Source organism: Hyla sarda, chromosome 11 (assembly GCF_029499605.1).
Source record: "Hyla sarda isolate aHylSar1 chromosome 11, aHylSar1.hap1, whole genome shotgun sequence".
Classification (NCBI taxonomy): Eukaryota; Metazoa; Chordata; class Amphibia; order Anura; family Hylidae; genus Hyla; species Hyla sarda.
In genome coordinates this window covers 33060759-33084196 of record NC_079199.1, presented here as the reverse complement: position 1 = coordinate 33084196, position 23438 = coordinate 33060759, and the positions used below count along the sequence as shown (strand labels likewise).

General features: G+C 43.9%; 1 protein-coding gene across 2 annotated transcripts in view; it reads right to left on the bottom strand.

Moving 5' to 3' along the window:
* Nucleotides 1-23438, bottom strand: part of EIF2AK4 (eukaryotic translation initiation factor 2 alpha kinase 4) — a 92908-nt gene that overhangs the window by 25174 nt on the left and 44296 nt on the right. For both annotated transcript variants that reach the window (XM_056546558.1, XM_056546559.1), the window contains exons 13-28: nucleotides 22692-22755; nucleotides 20993-21082; nucleotides 18818-18940; nucleotides 17413-17517; nucleotides 16698-16758; nucleotides 15517-15596; nucleotides 15246-15347; nucleotides 14411-14461; nucleotides 12865-13101; nucleotides 11483-11558; nucleotides 10945-11066; nucleotides 9812-9861; nucleotides 7975-8143; nucleotides 3271-3387; nucleotides 2543-2608; nucleotides 731-907 (exon numbers count right to left, since the gene is read on the bottom strand). In XM_056546558.1, the coding sequence (XP_056402533.1) occupies nucleotides 731-907; nucleotides 2543-2608; nucleotides 3271-3387; nucleotides 7975-8143; nucleotides 9812-9861; nucleotides 10945-11066; nucleotides 11483-11558; nucleotides 12865-13101; nucleotides 14411-14461; nucleotides 15246-15347; nucleotides 15517-15596; nucleotides 16698-16758; nucleotides 17413-17517; nucleotides 18818-18940; nucleotides 20993-21082; nucleotides 22692-22755 (1690 nt within the window). The remainder of the gene's footprint in view (nucleotides 1-730; nucleotides 908-2542; nucleotides 2609-3270; nucleotides 3388-7974; nucleotides 8144-9811; nucleotides 9862-10944; nucleotides 11067-11482; nucleotides 11559-12864; nucleotides 13102-14410; nucleotides 14462-15245; nucleotides 15348-15516; nucleotides 15597-16697; nucleotides 16759-17412; nucleotides 17518-18817; nucleotides 18941-20992; nucleotides 21083-22691; nucleotides 22756-23438) is intronic.

The window sequence follows — 23438 nt, the reverse complement described above, 5'->3', positions numbered from 1 at the left end:
AATATTGGGGCGGAAATCACAGAAGAATTGTGAGAAAACCGTCAAACACCGGTACAGACACTATATTATGATGCATAGTCAAAAAAAGATCCTGGAATACCCCTTTAGGGTACGTTCACACATACAGTTTACATTGAAAATCCTGTGCATCAAATCTGCGCACGTGTGAACATACCCTTAAAGTTTTCCTATATCCATAGTGAAGTTTGTCCCAAACAATGAAAGACTTTCAAAAGGATTCCAAACTTTGTTTAGCGACACTCAATAGACAATGAATGAAGCAATGGCTAAGCGAGCATAGTCTGTGGGGGTCTCAGTGGTCAGATTCCCACCAATCCCCTAGGGGGAGATTTATCAAAACCTGTCCAGAGGAAAAGTTGACCAGTTGCCCATAGCAACCAATCAGATCGCTGCTTTCATTTTGCAGAGGCCTTGTTAAAAATGAAAGAAGCGATCTGATTGGTTGCTATGGGCAACTGGGCAACTTTTCCTCTGGACAGGTTTTGATAAATCTCCCCCCTAGTTATTCCATACCCTATAGATAGGGGAGAATGTTAAATTGTAGGAGTATCCCTTTAATACAAAACTCTACTTGCTGAAAGTCTGAATGTGTCTCCCCCCCACCCCCCTACTCCTTGAAATGGTGTTTCGTTTTCAAGAGATAGAACGTGCAAAGCTCATACAATGTAATAAAGTAATACCCAGAGACATGTAACATCACCGCTCTAACCTGAAGTTTAATATTCATCTTTTTGACTAATCCAATAATTTCCTCCAGGTCCTTCAGACCTTGCTTAGCCAAGATGCCAACTGCGGACTTCTGCTTAGTCAGCGAGGACATCATGGCTCCCAGCTCCTGAAGTTCTCCTTTCTGCTCAATATACTTATAAAGACGATTCAACTGAAACTGAAAATATTACAGAAGGAAATTATTTACAATTCTAAAACTAATTCTAGATAGATGTATAGGCCAATAGATATATCTACACTGTATATATCAAGATACATGGAGGGGGCAAGTCTGTCGCCACATCATGCGGGGGTCGACACACTCAGTTCCCGGGGAGAGCCGGGGTCCCGTGCAGGAGATCGTAGGGGTCCCAGCGGTCAGATCTAAAACTTACACACTACCCTTTAAATAGGGGATGTTTTTCTACATGATATTATTATTGTGTCATCTTTACAAGGATAAATGTGTGAACTACCATAGGGGGAGACTTATCTAAACCTGGGTAAAGGAAGAGTGGTGCAGTTGCCCATAGCAACCAATCAGATCGCTTCTTTCATTTTTCACAGGCCTCTTTAAAAATGAAAGAAGCGTTCTGATTGGTTGCTATTGGCAACTGCTCCAACCTTTTTCTACACAAATTTTGATAAATCTCTCCCTCCCCCCCCCCCCCATGTGTTTTATATGCAGACTTTCCACTAAGGCAGGCAGGATCTTGCATAGAGGCATAAACATGCACCCTCAGATGAGCAGAGTATACATCAATGTAGGTACATTTCACTCAAACGTAAAGTATAAGAAATGCACAGATTACCGTATATACTCGAGTATAAGCAGAGTTTCTCAGCACGATTTTTCATGCTGAAAATGCCCCCCCCCCCCCCCCCCCCCCCCCGGCTTATACTCGAGTGAACTCTCCGCCTGCCAATCCCTTCTCAGTGGTCTTCAACCTGCGGACCTCCAGATGTTGCAAAACTACAACTCCCAGCATGCCCGGACAGCCATCGGCTGTCCGGGCATTCTGGGTGTTGTAGTTTTGAAACTGTTCATGCGCAACGTCCCTGTGTGTCGTCAAGGCAACGTCACTAGTCCGGGGCCGGCCCGGAGCACGGAGAAGAGGGCCCCCGGTGAAAATGGACAGCCCGTAACCGCTAACCCTCCCCACCGGACGGTCCCTGCAGCATAGATGGCCCGGACCTGCTCACCCTTCCTTCTCGCCGAGGGGAGTAGAAAACAAAAGGAGGGGTCTGGATGATGACGAAGGCCGCAGTGGTCTTCAACCTGCGGACCTCCAGATGTTTCAAAACTACAACTCCCAGCATGCCCAGACAGCCATCGGCTGTCCGGGCATGCTGGGAGTTGTCGTTTTGAAACATCTGGAGGTCCGCAGGTTGAAGACCACTGATGAAGGGATTGACAGGCGGTGATGATGAAGGTGGGGGGTGATGACAGGGGGTCTGGATGATGACATGGGGGGGGGGGGGATGATGTATTTACCACCCTAGGCTTATAGACGAGTCAGTAACTTTTCCTGGGTTTTTGGGGTGAAATTAGGGGCCTTGGCTTATATTCGGGTCGGCTTATACTCGAGTATATACGGTATGCTTATGTGTAGTTGGCCTTATTGCCTCAGGATGCCTCCAACCAATGGAACAAAGGATTGAACATGCTGAAAATCAAAAAGCCTTATCCTTGTTGTTCGGGTATACCCATGATCATAGGATTTTCTAAATATTCTGCAGTTTATCTAACCAGCCTGGCCAGTGTATAGCGCAGCTAAGCACCAATAACATTACCTGAAAGTATCGGACTTACATTGTTCTGAGAAAGAGAGAGGTTACAAAACTTAGCTTCCACTTCTCTTTTAGTAAGTTTGTCAATCTAAAAAGAAAAAGACGCCATGGTAAGTATCAGAGCTGTACACATGTTTACAGACAGTGTCATACTGGCAATTGATATTAAACATATTAAAGTACTTTAGCAGCGCAAATAAAGTCCTCTTCTACCCTGATAATGGCTAGAATGTCCATTAAGAATACATGATATTTATATATAACCAGGACCCCTTTCACACTGGCAGCCTTCAATGACTTCTGTAGCTTCAAGAGAGAAATACATTTAGTTGGACACTGCCCCCTGCTGGCTGCTAGATATTTTTTTATTTTAATCTGTACTTAACTACATCAAAAAATCAGATCTCTGTTCAGTAGAGATGAACGAACTTACAGTAAATTTGATTCGTCACGAACTTCTCGGCTCGGCATTTGATGACTTATCCTGCATAAATTAGTTCAGCTTTCAGGTGCTCCGTGGGCTGGAAAAGGTGGATACAGTCCTAGGAGACTCTTTCCTAGGACTGTATCCACCTTTTCCAGCCCACCAGAGCACCTGAAGGCTGAACTAATTTATGCAAGAAAAGTCATCAACTGCCGAGCCGAGAAGTTTGTGACGAATCAAATTTACTGTAAGTTCGTTCATCTCTACTGTTCAGTCTAAGAGCAATGTTTTGTAGGTAAAAATGTGCAGACATGAAAATTACTTACCATCGCATCATAAAGAATGTTGTAGACTTGCACAAGTTTATCTTCGGGCACACCACAATGGAGTAAAATGGCTTTTAATAAAGATGTGTGGTTTATGTAAATACTGTAATTTCTTTCCTATAAAATAAATGATTTTGCCAGGATTAACCCAATGAACAAAAATGCAACACGGCTTTAAATACTGTAAAAGCAATTGATTCCCACTTCTGGGAGGCTGAATGATGTCAGCGAGAGGCAGACAGTAAGGATATAATCCCGGGCAGGATTACCGATTCATGCACCACAATTAATATTAATGGGGTGCAGATCTAGTAAAAAAAAATTCTACATGGGGGGGGGGGGGGGCTTAAAAAGAGATACTAATGGGAAAAAGTGTTCTAAATTATTAAAAAGGGTACTCCGGTGGAAAACATTTTTATTAAATCAACTGGTGCCAGAAAAGTTAAGCAGATTTGTAAATTACTTCCATTAAAAAATCTTTACCATTCCAGTACTTTTTAGCAGCTGTATGCTACAGAGGAAATTCTTTTCTTTTTGAATTTCTTTTTTGTCCACAGTGCTCTCTGCTGACACCTGATGCCCGTATCACGAACTGTCCAGAGCAGGAGAAAATCCATGTTACAAACCTATGATGCTCTGGACAGTTCCTGATACGGACAGAGGTGTCAGCAGAGAGCACTGTGGACAAGACAAAAAAGAAATTCAAAAAGAAAAGAATTTCCTCTGTAGCATACAGCTGCTAAAAAGTACTGGAAGGGTAAATATTTTTTTAATAGAAGTCATTCAGGCACCAGTTGGTTTAAAAAAAATTTTTTTTTTTTTTTTACCAGAATACCCCTTTAACCCCTTAAGGACTCTGGGTTTTTTTCCGTTTTTGCATTTTCGTTTTTTCCTCATTACCTTTAAAAAAAATCATAACTCTTTCAATTTTGCACCTAAAAATCCATATGATGGCTTATTTTTCCGCCACCAATTCTACTTTGTAATGACGTCAGTCATTTTACCTAAAAATCTATGGCGAAACGGAAAAAAAAATCATTGTGAGACAAAATTGGAAAAAAAACGCCATTTTGTAACTTTTGGGGGCTGCTGTTTCTACGCAGTACATTTTTCGGTAAAAATGACACCTTATCTTTATTCTGCAGGTCCATACGATTAAAATTATACCCTACGTATATAGGTTTGATTTTGTGGAACTTCTGGAAAAAATTCTAACTACATGCAGGAAAATGTATACGTTTAAAATTGTCATCTTCTGACCCCTATAACTTTTTTATTTTTCCGTGTATGGGGCGGTATGAGGGCTCATTTTTTGCACTGTGATCTGAAGATTTTAGTGGTACCATTTTTGCATTGATAGGACTTATTGATCATTATTTTTATTCCTTTTTTCATGATATAAAAAGTGACCAAAAATGCACTATTTTGGACTTTGGAATTTTTTTTGCGCGTACGCCATTTACCGTGCGGTTTAATTAACTATATATTTTTATAATTCGGACATTTCCACATGCGGCGATACCACATATGTTTATTTTTATTTACACAGGTTTTTTTTTTTTATGGGTAAAGGGGGGTGATTCAAACTTTTATTAGGGAGGGGTTAAATGATCTTTATTCACTTTTTTTTTCTCACACTTTTTTTTTTTTTTTTTTTTTTTGCAGTGTTATAGCTCCCATAGGGACCTATAACACTGCACACACTGATCTTTTACATTGATCACTGGTTTCTCATAAGAAACCAGTGATCGATGATTCTGCCGCTTGACTGCTCATGCCTGGATCTCAGGCACTGAACAGTCATTCGGCGATCGGACACCAGGAGGCAAGGTAGGAGACCCTCCTCGTGTCCAGCAGCTGTTCGGGACGCCGCGGCGATCCCGAACAGCTCCCTGAGCTAACCGGCATGGTTTCACTTTCGACGCCGCGTCTAAAGGGTTAATAGCACGATCAGTGCCGCGCGCTATTAGTCACAGGTCCCGGCCATTGTTAGAGGCCGGGCCGTGGCCCCGCATTATAGATCGGGAGCGGACTCATGATGTACCGGTACGTCATGAGTCCTTAAGGGGTTAATGGTGTCTCAACAATCGCCTTGAACATTCCTCTTCACTACACATAATACAACGACTGATGAGCAGACACAATCATTGAAGAGGCTGCAGTGCTAACCCAAGCGCTGTGGCCACTTCAAAAAACAGGTTGGGTGCCAGGTGTCAGACCCTCACTGATCTAATATTGACGCCCTATCAATTTTTGCAAGGCTAGATAACTTTATTGCTGTGCAGATGGAGCATCTCTAGTTACCTATCAATAGTGGCCTAAAAGCAGAAGCACCATAGACAAAAATGCTTCTTTCTCCTGTAATTAAAAACTTTTTCCCACTCCTGCTGCTGCTGAATTCATCTATGAAAATCAGCTGAACTCTGTCCTGTGTCTGCAAGACAAGCTATACAAGACTACGGGGGGGGGGGGGGGGGGGGGAGCTCCACCCACCAGAGATGAAGTACACTGAACAATTCCATATACAAGTTAACTGAAACAAAGGACAGACAGCGCTCCGTAGTGCGATACCGTTGTTTCACAGATTTCACTTGAGCAAAATTAGCGCTTACCGCAGCAGGTTACACTCAACCAAGTGCAACAATGGAAAAAGGCAGAGATAGTAAGGAGTCTGCAGCTGCTCCACGTCCAAATAAAATGTAACAAACAATAAGACCTCCAACGTGTCGACGGGATTCGAAGCGCGGGACACACAAGTAAAGAGATCTGAGGTTTATTCACCCATGATGCAACGCGTTTCACAGATAGACTGCTTCAGCAGTCTGTGAAACGCGCTGCATCATGGGGGAATAAACCTCAGCTCCCTTTACTTGTGTGTCCCGCACTTCGAATCCCGTCGACACGTTGGAGGTCCTATTGTTTGTTATATACAAGTTAAATAATGGCCAGAAATCGTGCTGCTCCCCATGTACACACATGAAAAAGCCATCTGAAATGACAGATACACTTTAAGCATGATGCCGCAGTAAACACCTACCCAGGTCACCACTGATGAACACCACTACTTATACTTTATTCAATATATAGATACTATGCCATGAATAAGATTAACTTTATAATGTACTTGTAATTATGATCAGAATATATACCAAGAGGAAAAACGGAGGTACTCAAAGAGTAGAATAAATGACAATGAGGGACATTTATCAATGTTCGCTTATGTATTCTCTTTTTTTTAGTAATTTTTTCCTTACTTTTTTTTTGCTTATGTGCGACTTATTTATCAACTGGTCTCAGCCTGTTGATAATTTTCTTTCACGTAAGCAATTTTTCCTTTTTTTACTTTGGTAGTAGCTTTTTCTGCTCCATGTTTGAGCTGGAGTAAATTTAGTCAATTTTTAACCCTGTTGCGACTTTTTTTTGCGCAGTTGCGACTGTCGCAGTTAATAAATACCCGACTACCCGTAGTCCATTTTAAAATTATTACTACGTAGTTAATTTTTGGAAAACTTGCTTTTCTCGCTTTCCAGTCAAAATGTCGCACGAAAAATCGTGTAGTCGCAGTTGCGACAATTTTGCGACAATTATAGTAAAGAAAACCTGACTAAATCCGTTGATAAATGTCCATAAATGTCTTTATTGAATTTACAACATGAATAGAATACATTAAAAAAGGAGGAAAATGGACATCAGAAAAGGGCAACATACCCGGGACTATGATGTGCTGAACAAGGAATAATAAAAGGTGCAAGTACAATAATGGGTCTGATGACTGAATCCATAGGAGGAAGTACCGTATTTTTCGTCCTATAGGACGCACCGGCGTATAAGACGCACCCAATTTGTAGGGGCAAATAAATTTTTTTTTTTTTATTTTGAACCCAATAGTGGTCTTCAACCTGCGGACCTCCAGATGTTGCAAAACTACAACTCCCAGCATGCCCGGACAGCCGTTGGCTGTCCGGGCATGCTGGGAGTTGTAGTTTTGCAACATCTGGAGGTCCGCAGGTTGAAGACCACTGCAGGAGATGGTAATACTCACGTGTCCCCGCCGCTCCGGACCCGTCACCGCTGCCCTGGATGTCGCTCCATCGCTGTTGCCGTGTCCCCGTCGCTCCGGAACGTCTCTGCTGCCGGCCGGGTCTCCTCGCTCTCCGTCGCCGCCATCACATCGTTACGCACGCCGACGCACGTACGCGACGACGTGATGACGAGGAAGGAGAGCGCCGACATACAGAGGATCCCTGAACGGAGAAGACACCGAGGAGGCAGGTAAGGTCCCCCCCGGTGTCCTGTAAGCACTAACCCGGCTATTCAGTCGGGCTGTTCGGGACCGCCGCGGTGATATCGCGGCGGTCCTGAACAGCCCGACTGAACAGCCGGGTTAGTGTTACTTTCCCTTCAGATGCGGCGGTCAGCTTTAATCGCCGCGTTTGAAGGGTTAATACAGGGCATCACCGCGATCGGGGATGTCCTGTATTAGCCGCGGGTCCCGGCCGTTGATGGCCGCAGGAACCGCCGTGAAATGGGTGTATTCACCGTATAAGACGCACCGACTTATACGGCGAAAAATACGGTAAATTATATGCAATATCACTGGTAAGTGTACTGGTGCTGTATAAAACGGCATAAATGCATGTGCAATAGCCAAAACAATATATAGTAAGCCATGTGCGAAGTTATTAGTAATTATAATCAACATACCTGTAAGACTGGAAACTCCTGGATTATCTCATATATAGTGTACATGGTCTCTGAGACTGGTAAATAGCTGTTAAGAGACGATGTAATCACATCAAATGCACATTCTGTAAGTTCCTTTGGGTGACAGCGGTTCAGCTTCCGAGGCCTAAATACTCTCTCAATGCAGTACCTGTATATATTAAAAAAAATAAAAAATAAAAAAACACCACAACAGGGCTTAAAATAATAAAGTCATAGGGGGAGATTTATCAAAACCTGTCCAGAGGAAAAGTTATCGAGTTTCCCATGGCAACCAATCAGATCGAGTCTTTCAATTTTCACAGGCCTTTCCAAAAATGAAAGAAGCGATCTGATTGGTTGCTATGGGCAACTCCGCACTGTGCACTGATAGACAGCCAAAAAACTACAGCCTACATCTACACTAGGAAGCAGTTTGCGTAACAACTGATACAACACATTGGGGGAGATTTATTAAAACCTGTGCAGAGTTAAAGTTGAACAGTTGCCCATAGCAACCAGATTCCTTAGCAAAGGAAAAGTAGGATCAGCTCACCCGGCGTAGACCCGCTGCAGCACGGACTGGTGTGGATTCACCTCGTGGCAATCAAGAACAGGAAGGACGTCCAGCGCAGCTTCTCACAGATATGCGGTTTTATTGTATTATGCAAATAACACACAGGACATACACGGAGGTGACGCGTTTCGGCCAGTGGCATCAGCCGAAATGCGTCACCTCCGTGTATGTCCTGTGTGTTATTTGCATAATACAATAAAACCGCATATCTGTGAGAAGCTGCGCTGGACTTCCTTCCTGTTCTTGATAACCAGATTCCTCCTTTTATTTTTCACAGAATTCTTTTAAAATAAAAGCAGCAATCTGATTGGTTGCTATGGGCAACTGCACCACTCTTCCTCTACACAGGTTTTGATAAATCTCCCCCTTTATCAATACACTGTGGGGGGAGATATATCAAAACCTTTGTAGAGGAAGAGTCCAATCAGATCGCTTCTTTAATTTTTAAAGAGGCCTGTGAAAAATGAAAGAAGAAATCTGATTGGTTGCTATGGGCAACTGCACCACTCTTCCACCAATCTACCCTGTGTAACTGCACTCAGTCCATAGTTGAAAAACTGTAATTCACCAGCCAAAACTCCTAACCTTTCCCATATTCACAGGATAGGTGTTAAAGGGGTATTCCAGGCCAAAACTTTGTTTTATATATCAACTGGCTCCGGAAAGTTAAACAGATTTGTAAATTACTTTGATTAAAAAAATCTTAATCCTTGCAATAGTTATTAGCTTCTGAAGTGGAGTTGTTTTTTTTCTGTCTAACTGCTCTATGATGACTCACATCCCGGGAGCTGTGCAGTTCCTATGGGGATATTCTCCCATCATGCACAGCTCCCGGGACGTGACATCATCATTGAGCAGTTAGACAGAAAACTTCAGAAGCTAATAACTATTGGAAGGATTAAGATTTTTTAATAGAAGTATTTTACAAATCTGTTTAACTTTCCGGAGCCAGTTGATATATAAAAAAGTTTTTGCCTGGAATACCCCTTTAAGTGTCTGATTGCGGTTCCAGCCGATGATTGGCTAAGTGGTCCAGTCACATGAGCGCTTCAGGGACTGGCAAGTAGCTGGGATTTGTACAGATCGCAGGGGTCCCTGCGGTCAGACCCTCCACGATCAGACACTTCTCTCCTATCCTGTGCATAGGGTACAAGTTAAACCTCATTCAAGGTGGCATCGTTATGGCTGCTATAGACAACCACTGCATTTCCATGACTCAATGTGTGACCATTATAAGCGCACTGACAATTTATAATGTGTTACCTTTTTAAATTGGTTATGTTGTTTCGTGCAACAAATCGTGCAAACGGAATCTAGAAGAGGCAGCAAAAGAGGGACGTTAATATAGGAAATAGTTTTTAAAATATAATTAAAAAAACTTTTTTTGGGCATTTTGTACTTTTACTGGTGTCCCAGCTATCAAAGTATGATGGGAATTGTAGTTTTGCAACAGCACCACAGGTTGGAAACATTGACCTAATACCTGCAGTAATACAGTGACCCCCTGACTTACGATGGCCCCGACATACGATCATTTCAACATACGATGGCCTCTCAGAATCCATCGCATGTTGAAGGCAGCATCAACATACGATGCTTTTGTATGTCGGGGCCATCGCATAAACGGCTATCCGGCAGCGCAGACTGTTTCAGCTACCACTGGATAGCAGTTTACGGTGCCCCTTGTGGTCCGCTGACGATCACTTACCTGTCCTCGGAGCTCCGGCGCCACATCTTCGGGATCCCCTGTATCGTCAGCGCTCTCCATCGTAGTCATCACGTCGCTGCGCACGCCGTCCCGTCATCCAATAGGAGCAGCGTGCGTAGCAACGTGATGGCGGCAACGGAGAGCGAGGATGCCGGGGAAGCAGAGGCCTTGCCGGAGCGTCGGGGACACCCCGGGGAGGAGGCGACAGCGATGGAAGGCGACATCAAGGGCAGCGGTGACGAGCGGTGACGGTCCGGAACGGCGGGGACACGTGAGTATAACCTCCAATACCAGTGGTCTTCAACCTGCGGACCTCCAGATGTTGCAAAACTACAACTCCCAGCATGCCCGGACAGCTGTTGGCTGTCCGGGCATGCTGGGTGTTGTAGTTTTGCAACATCTGGAGGTCCGCAGGTTGTAGACCACTGTCCTATATTTTACATTGCACTGATCCCTCAACATACGATGGTTTCAACAAACGATTGTCCATTTGGAATGGATTATCATCGTATGTTGAGGGACCACTGTACTGTTAATGTGCCAATTTAATATTTGCGACACAACTAAGTAATACTGAAGGGCAAAACAATCAATATGTACGGATGCATATACAAAGTTTGGTACAAGTTTATAAAGTAATGTGTATATGTATTAGACAAAAAGTACTAAAAATAGAGATAATACCGACCCTGAGATTGTACGGCAGCGTCACAAGCATACCACTGTGGTCCATAAAACACGCAGATTCACCACTTTCTGACATCATCTTGCTTCGAGGCATTAACAATGGCGTATGTAACTTTACAGCTCCTAAACCAGAGTAACATAAGAGCAAGGTGACTTTTATTCCGGTTCACACATTGTATATTTTTATCACAGCAGCTACTTTTTTTTTTGTTTGTTTTGAATACACATTTAATTGAGAAAGATGCCTTTTTGAAACCCTAATGGGGTTGTCCAGCCCCATAAAAATTGGGACAAGTGTCTGATTGAGATGAAGGGTCTGGCTAGCCAATAACTCTCTCCCCCCCCCCTCTACACTCCAAGAACATGATGGTGTGTAATCATGTTTCAAGGCTCTTTTTTAACAGGTCAAATAGTGAGACCATTTTCTTGTTTCTGGAAGGGAGCTAATTTGCATATATTTTCCCAGGGCACATTGCCTGTAATACTTTGTATACCAGCAGGATCTCCCTATGACTGGAGGAAGAGTAACATAAACTTACCATGTCTTTTAAATACACGGCACACTGTCTCACAGACATGATGATGTATCCTGGCTGATAGGACAGAAAAACTGCCCTGTAAAATAAAGACATAACTGTAAGAGGAAGCCGATTCCTCCAAGTCATACCATGGCATGAAAAACAACAATGCTGCAAAATAATTAAAAACAGGCAATTGCATTCTATACAAACAGGTATCAAAAAACTAATTTTATGAAGGATTATTAGGGGAATTCATCAATACTTGTCTACTTTTTTTTTTTTTTTTTTTTTTTACTATTAGAGATGAGCGAACTTACAGTAAATTCGATTCGTCACGAACTTCTCGGCTCGGCAGTTGATGACTTATCCTGCGTAAATTAGTTCAGCTTTCAGGTGCTCCGGTGGGCTGGAAAAGGTGGAAACAGTCCTAGGAAAGAGTCTCCTAGGACTGTATCCACCTTTTCCAGCCCACTGGAGCACCTGAAAGCTGAACTAATTTATGCAGGAAAAGTCATCAACTGCCGAGCCGAGAAGTTCGTGACGAATCGAATTTACTGTAAGTTCGCTCATCTCTATTTACTATATTAGGCATGAAAAGTTGCCTAGTTTTTTAACACCCTGCACCAAATTCATGAAACGTCACACGTCCCTTGATGAATTTGGCGCTCGGGAACATTACTGAAAATTACCTCACAGTTCTCTTACATTTCCCACCTGTTCAGACACAGTGAGTAATTCTATAATAATCTGTCCTTGTCTGGGGATTGAACCCAGAACCTTATGGGATCAGCTAGTCAAAATACAGTTCAACTACCCTCTATACCGCTGCTTCTTATTTTAACATTGTGATCATTTCTACGATTTGAAATCGGGCGTTCCATGTTGAACTTTAAGGAAACGTTTTGAAACAACTGTTCAAATAAGAAGCAGTGGGCTAAGGTATTGGGTTCAATCCCCAGACAAGACAGATAATATAGAAGTACATTTTTTTTGTAGCGCTTAGAGCACTTTTCAGAGCTAAAGTAAATTGGTGTGGGTCAGTGTGTAAAGGACGGGAGCTGCGCATCATGAATCGATCACCACTGCATAAAATTAGCCTAAAGCACTGCACATGGTCGTATACTTTCAGATATGATCTATAGCAAAAGTCGCATAAAAGTCACAGGAGAAGTTGCTGAGACTTTTGATGCAACTTTTTTTTTAGAAATCTGTCTAAAAAGCTTAATGAATTCCCCTCTATATGACAAAATGTGAGCTCACGGCCTGTGGTTTGAGACTTAGAAAACAAGTACTTATATAAAGTTCACAGGGAGGCACAGCTGACTCTAAGGTGTCTGTATCCTCCAATAACACAAGCAAGAAAAGAGCATGTAAGTTCATAAAGAGTGTACAAACTGTACCTTAAATATGTCACTATCATACGTGTAGTCCATAGCGGGTGAAATGCGCTGAGAAAATATCTGACTGATCATTGTGCGGTATGCTTTTCCATCAATATTGGCCAAGGTGTGATGGAGAACTTCGTGGAGCTCAGACTCTTCTAGTTGTGGTGGCGGCAAGAGGTCACATTTCAGAAGCTCCATCGCTGTGGGCCGGGTTGCCGGATCATGGTTCAGGAGCCAGGAGATGACTTTTCTCTGCAACATATATAACATGTATGGTTAATAAAAATAAATAATTGGCTGCTAAAACACTTATTGCTAAATTCCGCTCCTTGGAATTCCTCATGGCCTCATTAAAGGAGAACTCCGGAATAGGAAAATTGTCCTCCATACTGCCAGCAGTAAAAAAATAAACAGGTACATCCCTTCCTTCGCTCCCCTGGGGCCTCTGGTATCCGGCTCCGGCCTCCGCCACGATCCTCTTCCTGGTTGCCGGTGGTCGGAAAGTCATACTGCACTCAGCCAATCACCGGCCGCAGCGAAGTCCCGACTCGGCTGGCGATAGGCTGAGCGGCAGTGTGACGTTTTCGGCCCCGGCACCTGGTTTTCGGCCCCAGCACATGCTCCATTCTTGTCTTGGGCCTAAATGGCTATGTTGTGTGTTATATCACAGTGGCTTTCTTTTTGTGAAATGGCTAATTACTGTTGGAGTTTCCTCCCTCCAACTAAAAGTCCCAGGATTCCTTGTTTGTAAGTGTGAGTTTACTTTTCTCCCTCCCATACATCAGTCACCCCACACATTAAAGGGCATCTGCAGCATTATAAAACACTTATCCCCTATCCTCAAGATAGGGGATAAGTGTTTGATCGCGGGGGGTCCGAACGCTGGGGCCCCCGGCGATCTCCTGTACGGGGCCGCGGCTGTCCCGTGTAGGGGGCGTGCCAGCCGCAGCATGACGTTGCTGCCGGCACGCCTCCTCCATACATCTCTATGGGAGAGGCAGGGAGGCAGCATTCGTGCCTCCCCGCATCCCCCATAGAACTGTATGGGGACGGGGAGGAGACGGGGCGTCACCGTCGACCTCTAGGTCGATGCTACGCGCCTTAGCACTCACCATGAGCGCTTATGGCGGCGCCTTATTAGGGAGATCGGGGGGGGGGGGGGGGTCCTAGTGGTCGGACCCCCCGCAATCAAACACTTATCCCCTATCCTGTGGATAGGGGATAAGTGTAATGCCGCTGCAGTTGTCCTTTAAAGCACATCTGGGACAATTTCCTGCAGCCCTGTGCAAATTGCCCTCCTTCCCACCCAGCGGTCACGCCACCCATTGAAGCAGACAAGCTCCTTTGAACACCTGACTTGTGATGTAATGTCTCGGGCTGGGAAAACCTGAGACGACACTCATTTTGTATGTTGTTTAAAACACACATCGGGGCAAAGATCACAAGAATTGAGAGACCAGGGCGCACACAGGTACAGACACTACATTGCAAACTACACTAACTTTTCAGTCCCTGTAGCACAGTCAAAAAAAATCCTGGAATACCCATTTAAATACTGTACCTGCTTTTCAGTCTCTGGCTTCTCAAAATCATTTGGAAAAACTATGGAAGGCTGAAAGAAAATAAATTATTAGAATCATAATGTACTTAAGTGAATGCTCACATTGAAACACAATTTTACTGCTTTTAAAGTTACATATAAAGGTGATTTAAAATCTAAACAGAAAGAATGTTGTAGCCCAGAGAAGCCAAATTATAGACAATTGAAGAAATTAAAATAAACTCCAGGTAATAGCTAAATATAGTATACATGCATTCTAACCCACCTCCTAAGACCTTACAATAGGCAAACCCTCGAACTTCTGGATATCAACGGAGTTTCTTGTAAAAAAAATAAATAAAATAATAATAATTCCCTATACATGTTCCTGGGCAGCCTGACACCCATTGTTCATGACTACCGACTATGTACAGACTGTAAAAGAAGCCTGCTAGAGCAGTGTTTTCCAATCAGTGCATCTCCAGCTGTTGCAAAACTACAACTCTCAGCATGCCCGGACCGCCAAAGGCGGTCCGGGCATGCTGGGAGATGTAGTTTTGCAACAGCTGGAGACACACTGTTTGGAAAACACAGGCCTAGAGCCATAAAAAGCCCAACTAGAGGCCTTGGAGCTAGAACTAAAAGGCCCCACAAGTACAACAAAAAAAAGTTATACAGACACTCAGCTGGCGTCCTCTGGTTAGCGGATAACATGGCTAGGGGCGGAGTACCCCTTTAAAGGTTTGACATGATGTTACGTGGTTCAGAAACTTTTTATTCACCCTTTTTATGTCCTATAGTGTAGCAAACACCACGTAGCAACCACATAAAACAAAACATACACAATTTAGGATACCTGTCTCAGCATGCTCAGTACAGAAATCCTTTCAGAGCTTGTGTCCATAGGTCTGTAAGACATCTCGAACAGTATTATTCCCAAGCTGAACAGGTCAACTTTCTAGACAAAGAAGAAAATCCCATTTTTAGAATTAGGACAGAATAGCAGTTGGATGGTGCAAATTTGAAGTCACCAAAAAAACGTGCTGCATATACAGATAGGAGACTAATCCGAGGGTTAATCTTGATTCTACATCCACTGCAGCCAATATAAAGGAGATTTTCATTACCTGATTGTAGGAAGCTTTGGTGTTCCCCTGGACTTCTGGACTCACATACAAAGCTGTGCCCACCATGCCTGTGAGTTTTCCTGAAAATAAATAAATATATATGTATGTATTTGAACTATTATAATGCAACTATAGGACAAACTGAGTTACGCAAAAATATACACGAGCAAAACACTTTAGGGCAGGGTCACAGGGGCGCATCCACAGCATATTTCATGCTGCGGATGCACAGATGGCATTCAGAGGGACTGCAGAGTGAGCTCCCGGCTGCAGCCAGGTAGCTCTGTTTGTCCGCTCATAGTGGCAGATTTCCCACTGTAGCAAACCGCTGCTACAAGCGGACACACTTGTGGATGTGCCTCAAGTGACCCTGCCCTTAAAGGGGTACCCTACCCTAGATATCTTATCCCTTATCCAAAGGATCGGGGATAAGATGTCTGATCGCGGGGATCCAGCCGCTGGGACTCCCTGCAGCACCCAGCGTTCGTTTAGAACGCTGGCTGCGGCGCCGGAGGCTCGTGAAGTCATGGGCACGCCCCCTTGTTATGTCATGCCACGCCCCCTCAATGCAAGTCTATAGGAGGGGGCGTGGTGGCCATCGACTTGCATTGAGAGGGAGGGCGTGATGTCACAAGGAGGGTGTGGCCGGGATGTCATGAGCCTCCGGCGCCGCATCGCTAATCATCCAGCATGGAGCAAAGTTCGCTCCGTGCACCGGATGACTGGGGTGCCACAGCAGAGATCGCGGGGGGCACCAGGGACCCCTGCGATCAGACATCTTATCGGACTCCGGGGAGGAGTACCCCTTAGAAGCAAAACAGTCACTATGAAAATGCAGTACTAATCTATGAGTTTCTGTGGGAAAATATTCTGTATAACTTGTATCTTATTTAATTAAACCCCTACTTGTCTGAGTTGAGGTTTTTACTTGGTGACAGACAGCTAGTCAGCACACACAGAAAAGGCTGTCAGAACCGCCCATTGGACTCCAAAGCCCAGAACGAGCAGAGGTCTAAATGAATACACAAATCTTTTCTCATAATACTACATATAAATCTGCTCGGCTCCGCCTGCTTTATACCATGCTGCCAGCAGACTGGAATGTCTTTTCATGGTGACAGGTTCCCTTTAATATAACCAAAGAAAGGTAAAAGCGTTGCTCATAGGAACCATGGAATTACCTTCTGGGTCAACCTTAGCAAATTCACAATGACTTTGGTCCTCGTCTTGTGTTGATTCAGTCTACAAAAGAGGGGAGAAAAAAAAAAAGTTGAGATTTATAAAGTGAAATCTTTCAAAAATCTAAAACTTAATGTGCTATTAATGGAGCAAATGGCCCTCATCTACTGTTTTAGACACTTTTCATAACTACTAAGAAAAAACTGAAATCTGTCAAATAGGAATAAAATTACATTTATTAAAGGTGTATTCACATCTCAGCTTTTTAGTTTCAGGCTGGTCGGAAAACAAAAAACAGCTTATGTGGGCAATTTAAAGGGGTACTCTGCCGGAAAACATCTTATCCCCTATCCAAAAGGAGATGGGATAAGATGCCCCTCCCATAGACATGATGGAGGGGGCGTAGCGTGATGTCACGAACACTGAAGCTCCCCCTCCCTGCTTCCCCTTGGAAGGAGTGCATAAGCAGAGATTATGCATACGGAGGAGCCCGGCGGAGCGCCCCAAGGACCTCATTTACATATGAAGAAAAAGCAAAATAATGGCAGAACAGCTGGACGGTTCGTGTTTTGATCAGTATCACCCGCACTACAAGCCTGTATGACAGGTTAGGGCGGGTGATACTGATGACAGATTTCCTTTAATGTATTTATATGTATAGGGATTAGTAAAATAAATTATGTTCAGTTTCAAACCTGCGGACATATGATAACTTACTTTATAGGCTGGGTGATCTGTAGCCAGACCAAAATCCCCAATCTTTACATGATCCTCTGAATCCAAGAAAATGTTGACCGGCTTTAAGTCTCTGTGTATCATGCCCTGCAAGCAAAGAAGTAAATTTACTGGCATTTCTACCAACTGTGGAAAACAGCATACAATAGCAATAAGCAGGCCACAAACATCAAATTCACTTGTCCGACTTCACCACAAACATGAAAGCTCAGCTGAGTGTAAATAAATGTTCCTTTTGGACAACTATACAAAGGACTTGCCTCCCACTGGAACAGGGGTTTACCTTGAGGAAGCCCCTATACACTGACTGGATCATCAACGTATATGTATAGGTATGTCCAGCTTAAGGGAGTTATACAGTGTGTGTATATATATATATATATATATATATATATATATATATATATATATATATATATATATATAAATTAGCTCACCACACCACCTTCACAGGTAGTGTGTCCTGCAAAACAGCTCAGGCTCCGTTTAAGAAGTCTCAGAACGGATTGGGATTTATGCCAAGCCTGAACTCTCTCCAGAAGGAAAGAGGACCCATCTGCAGACAGCTGTTTCGGGGGGGGGGTTTGCCCCTAGTCAGTACAGAGCAGGGTGATCTGGCTTGGCTGTGGTGTGTGGCTTTAAACGGGGTCAGTACTTTCCTCAGGGAGTACTTGTCCCCTATCCACAGGAACCTTCCTCGACCTCTTGCCAGGTGCCCCGGCTCTCTGCATGCACGAATTGTGTCGAACACGACACAAAGCTGTGGTCAACACAAAGTGTTCATGTATCTTCGGCAGGACTACTCCTTTAACATCTAAAAAGATATATGTTTCGTACAATGTCATAATGCACAAGGAGGGAGATTTATCAAGCTGTCCTTTAGTAAGATTTTCTTTTTTTGCAGCCAATCACAGCTTGGCTTACATTTTACCAGAGTAATCTGAGAAATGAAAGCTAAGGTAGGATTGGTTGCTATGGACACCAAAGAGAATCTTACTATAAGACGCGATAAGTCTCCCCAAATGTTATTCATTTCCTTAATTCCTCTACTTATTGTCATTAGAGTTGAGCAGGCCTACAGTACGAATCGCCTAAATATATTCAATAGGCCATTAATTTAGTCTAGTGGAAAACATTTTGGTTTCACTTTGACTGTTTTCAGCCTTAAGTTTTTGTAATAGGTTAGAGATGTGCTGAACCCCTGGCAACAAAACCAGAAGCATCCATTGGTTCTGAAAATCAGCTATGCCCCAATAATCAGTGTATTAGACCGCTACTGCTCTCCTAACATATACCCATAGCCCTAGAATATAAACTGTACGGAATATAAATGCATTTAAAGTGTAATTCTATGAGTGACTTCATCATACTATAGTATTATATATACCTGCTCGTGAATGTATGCCAGCCCATCCAATATCTCTCTGAACAATCTCCAGAGACGACTGTTGTCTAGATATAATCCTTCATCTATAGTGTCTCGTAAAGTGCTTTTCTCACAATACTCCATCTAAAAACAAAAGGACACATAAAAAAATGTAATCAATAAAATATGAAGCTTACAAAAAGTAAGCAACAGAATCTAGCAATATATAACAGCCAGTGGTGAGAGGGATGTTCCGGAAGGAGGGAAAGAGGTAAAAAAAGAGAAAGAGATAATAAGAAAAATAAGGGGGAATAGAGAGGAGCTGAGGAAGGGATCAGGGGGGAGAAAAAAGGGTAGTAGAAAAAGGAAATGGGAACTGGAGAAAGTAAATAAAGACGCTAAGGATGGGAAGGTAGGGTGGGGAGGGGAATAAATACAAACAATGCAGATCCCGCTCTCCATCGGTCACCATCAGACCAGTCGCCATCCACGGTCCCCCCCCCCCCTCCCGCTCATCGACTCGACACCCGGAAGCTCAGCAACCTACAAGGTCAGAGAAGAGGTCCCCTACACCATCTGAGAGTTAAATCCATCCTATAAAGCAGAGACTCCATGAAGGCTAACCAAGGCTGCCATCTCGCTATGTATCGCTCCTGGCGACCTGATGAGTCAGCCATAAATTCCTCCGGCAAAGAAAGAGGACTTTTTTATACCATTCCAAGATGGTTATAGAAACCAAAAGAATATCCAGCGCGGTGAGATGCAAATCAGGAAACTTTATTAAAGATACATGGACAGCACAGGTAAAACCGACCGACGCGTTTCGGGTCAAGCAGGACCCTTAGTCATTCCAAGATGGTTGGGGGGGGGGGGGAAGAATCCTTCCAGCGCCGGGGGATTACAGTTCTTGCTGCCATAAGGAGGAAATGGGCTAGGACCCTAGAAGGGGTTCTTCTAGATGTCGGTAGGATAGATAGAAGTAGGACCTTGAGGTTGTTAGGGTAGGATACACCGGAAATAGAGGCAATGGGGGATATTACAACAGTCCAGAAGCTAAGAAGGGCACGACCACCACACGTGGGACATAGTACCACGGGACCCCTGGCATCGCCAGCACAGGTCCAGCACCATCGGGTACATTCTATGCAGGGCAGCCGGGACTCTATACCAACGGGACAGTATTTTATAGTTATTTTCCTGAGCCCTGCAGGAGATAGATAGCCGGTGACACAGGGTGAAAGCGGCGGACTAGTCAGTCCAAGCGAAAGTAGTCTGCAACTCAGATTCCCAGACAACCACTAATGAGGGTGGACTCTGAGCAGCCCTATCATTGAGGAGCCCATAGATCTGAGATACCATCCTGACGGCCGGGGAGACGGAGGCGCACTGTTCGAAAGGCAGGAATGGCCTAGCAAGTCTCAAACTCTGACTCACGGTTCTCACAAAGTGCCCAAGTTGAAGGTGTTGCATGTGTCTAAACGGTGTACGGAGGTGTTCTGGGACAAGTTCTGCATATGGTCGAAGCATTGTGCCCTCCAAGAAGCCCCGAAAAGGGAGTGCAGGGGGTTCTGTGTGACCTAGAAAGGAGGAGGTATACATACCCGGTGGGAAAAGGGGATTACCCAGGACGGGAGTTAATGGACCATCTGGATCAATTAGTCCAGTTTTAGAGACATCGCTTGTACGCTGTGACCAACTCCCTGGTAACTTACGGTAGTTCCGGCTATATCCTTGTCGGGATTGCCCCAGGGGCAGCCACGGGAGGGACGTGATTTCAAAACTAGTTGCACTCACCTCAACCCCCACCCATCTCTTTGAGGTGCGACCATAGAAGAAGTCCAAGAATCTGGCCAGCATGGCAGCGCTATAGTAGGCTTTGCAGTACGGAACCGTCAGTCTACCCGCTTGCTTACATCAGGTCAAGATCTGCTTGACAGTGCCATTTCTAAATGCAGCGCAGGCACAGGCTATTGAAGCTTTGGTCTTTATTCTCACATTTACCGAAGGCATTTGAGCCCTTTGTCTTTCTAAATGCAAGAAGGCGGCCATTTAGAGTCCTGAACAAATTGTACATTGCACAAATATAGACACCATAAGTAGTATCTGCATGAAAAACAAAGCGTGTGTATTGGCTGCGGAATATTTGTGTTCTTACATTAGATTTAAAGACACATGCATTACACGGTATGACCATACCTGGATATACAGATAATGCACTGTCTGCACAGACATTTCAGATTGGGATTCTTTGGGTCCTTTTGATTTTTCCACAGCACAATCTTCATCCTATTAGGAATCACATTGATTAATTACAGAAAATGTTCATTACAGGGTGGAATATTCATGATCAACAAGGATAGCGCTAATGCCAGTTATAGATCTCCAGTGCCACCAATTGATGTAGACCTAGCAAAAGGTTGATTATAAACATCCAACTTTGTGGGTATTCCTACTGCAGTGTTTATCAATGCCGGCCAATAACTACACAAAAAGGTCATGTCTTGCGGAATACCCATGCAAAAAAAAAAAAAAAAATATATAATAATAATAATAATAATAATAAATATATATATATATATATATATATATATATATATATATATATATACACACATATACAGTGGTCCCTCAACATACGATGGTAATCCGTTCCAAACGGACCATTGTTTGTTGAAACCATCGCATGTTGAGGGATACGTGCAATGCAAAGTATAGGACAGGAGTCTACAACCTGCGGACCTCAAGATGTTGCAAAACTACAACACCCAGCATGCCCGGACAGCCAACGGCTGTCCGGGCATGCTGGGTGTTGTAGTTTTGCAACATCTGGAGGTCTGCAGGTTGAAGACCACTATTAGAGGAAGTTGTACTCACCTGTCCCCGCCGCTCCGGACCGTCACCGCTGCGCAAGATGATCGCCGTCCATCGCTGTCGCCGCGTCCCCGATGCACCGGCAAGGCCTCTGCTTCCCCGACATCCGCACGCCATCACGTCGCTACGCACGCCGCTCCTATTGGAAGATTGGACGGCGTGCGCAGCGACGTGATGACGACGATGGAGAGCGCCGACAATGCAGGGGATCCCGAAGAGGACGCGCCGGAGCCCCGAGGACAGGTAAGAGACATCACTGGAGCTCACGGGGCACCGTAAACGGCTATCCGGTGGCAGCTGAAGCAGTCTGCGCTGCCGGATAGCCGTTTATGCGATGGCCCCGACATACAAAAGCATTGTATGTTGATGCTGCCTTCAACATGCGATGGCCTCTGAGAGGCCATCGCATGTTGAAATGATCGTATGTTGGGGCCATTGTAGGTCGAGGGGTCACTGTATATATACATATATACATACATATACACACACATATACATCAGTGACCCACTGCAGCCAGAAACTGCCATGTGTCAGGGTAGGAAAAAGGATGCCTGGGCATCAGGACGGGCACTGTCAGAATGGCACCAGTGAGGGATTGGCAGCAGTAGACTAACATTGCTACCTTGAGCTTCTCTAAAAATAAAAAATAAATGCCTGGATAACCTGTTTAATCGAATCTTATTGCCCACATTACTTTCTAAAGTTTAACAAAAAAAATGGGACATGCTGAGTGCAGAAAGTTATGACTGCAAGTTCAGACCACACAGTGTTTGTAATCTGCACGCGAAGGAGCTGTATGCACAAAACAGTATGATACTACTAACACATACTACAGGCAAAGTTGTACCGTAACATTTACATAATATAAAGGATATTTTCAGCCAGCTAAGCATAAAATCACAGTCAGCACCACAGAACATTCACAATTTATCCCCCTCTCCATTATACTATATATATATAAAACTACATATGAACAGGACATTAGGTTTTAATCCAATTCAGACTAAAGCCATGTAGACGTTACCTGATTCGGACTGTTCTCATCCTCATTTTCAAAAACAATCTCACTATCAGAGTCCGACCCCGGCCTGTTCAAAAACAAGAATCTAAGCTTTAATACAGTATACATTTATCAGCTACACACTATGAGGTGCACTTACTAATGAGATTGACCTTCTACAACCTACCTCTCTTCAGTATGCAGCTTTTCTGCCAATTTTTATGGAACTAGAGGAGACTATGGGGGAGATTTATCATTGCTTTTAGAGCATTTTTTGTCTATGTTTTGGTGCAGTTCAGGCGCAAGCAGCATAATTAGCGACTTTTATGCGCCTTTTGATATAGACAGTTTTACTCTTTTTTCCTACCCATAGAACTTTTTCTTTTTGACCATGCAGTGCTCACGTATTTATCATTTGTGACTTTTGTCAAAAGTGGCTATTTTGTGTGCAAAGCTACTTTTTTAGGCGCAAAGCGACACCACCTACCAGTAGGCGTGAGAATCACTTCTACCTTCCACAGTTCAATCTTTAACCTCTTGTGGACGACAGCGTCCCACTCCCCTTCTATGACAGGTGCTCAGGAGCTGAGCGCGGGTCATAGCTGGGTGGTCCTGGCAGCTATCTGCCACCAGGACCCATCTCTAATCACTGATGACGGTGATGCCCGACTTTAACCCCTTAGACACCGCAATCAAATTTGATTGTAGCATCTAAAATGCAAGTAAAAATGTCCAGGCAGCCAAATTCAGGACCCGGGAAAGTGTCTACTT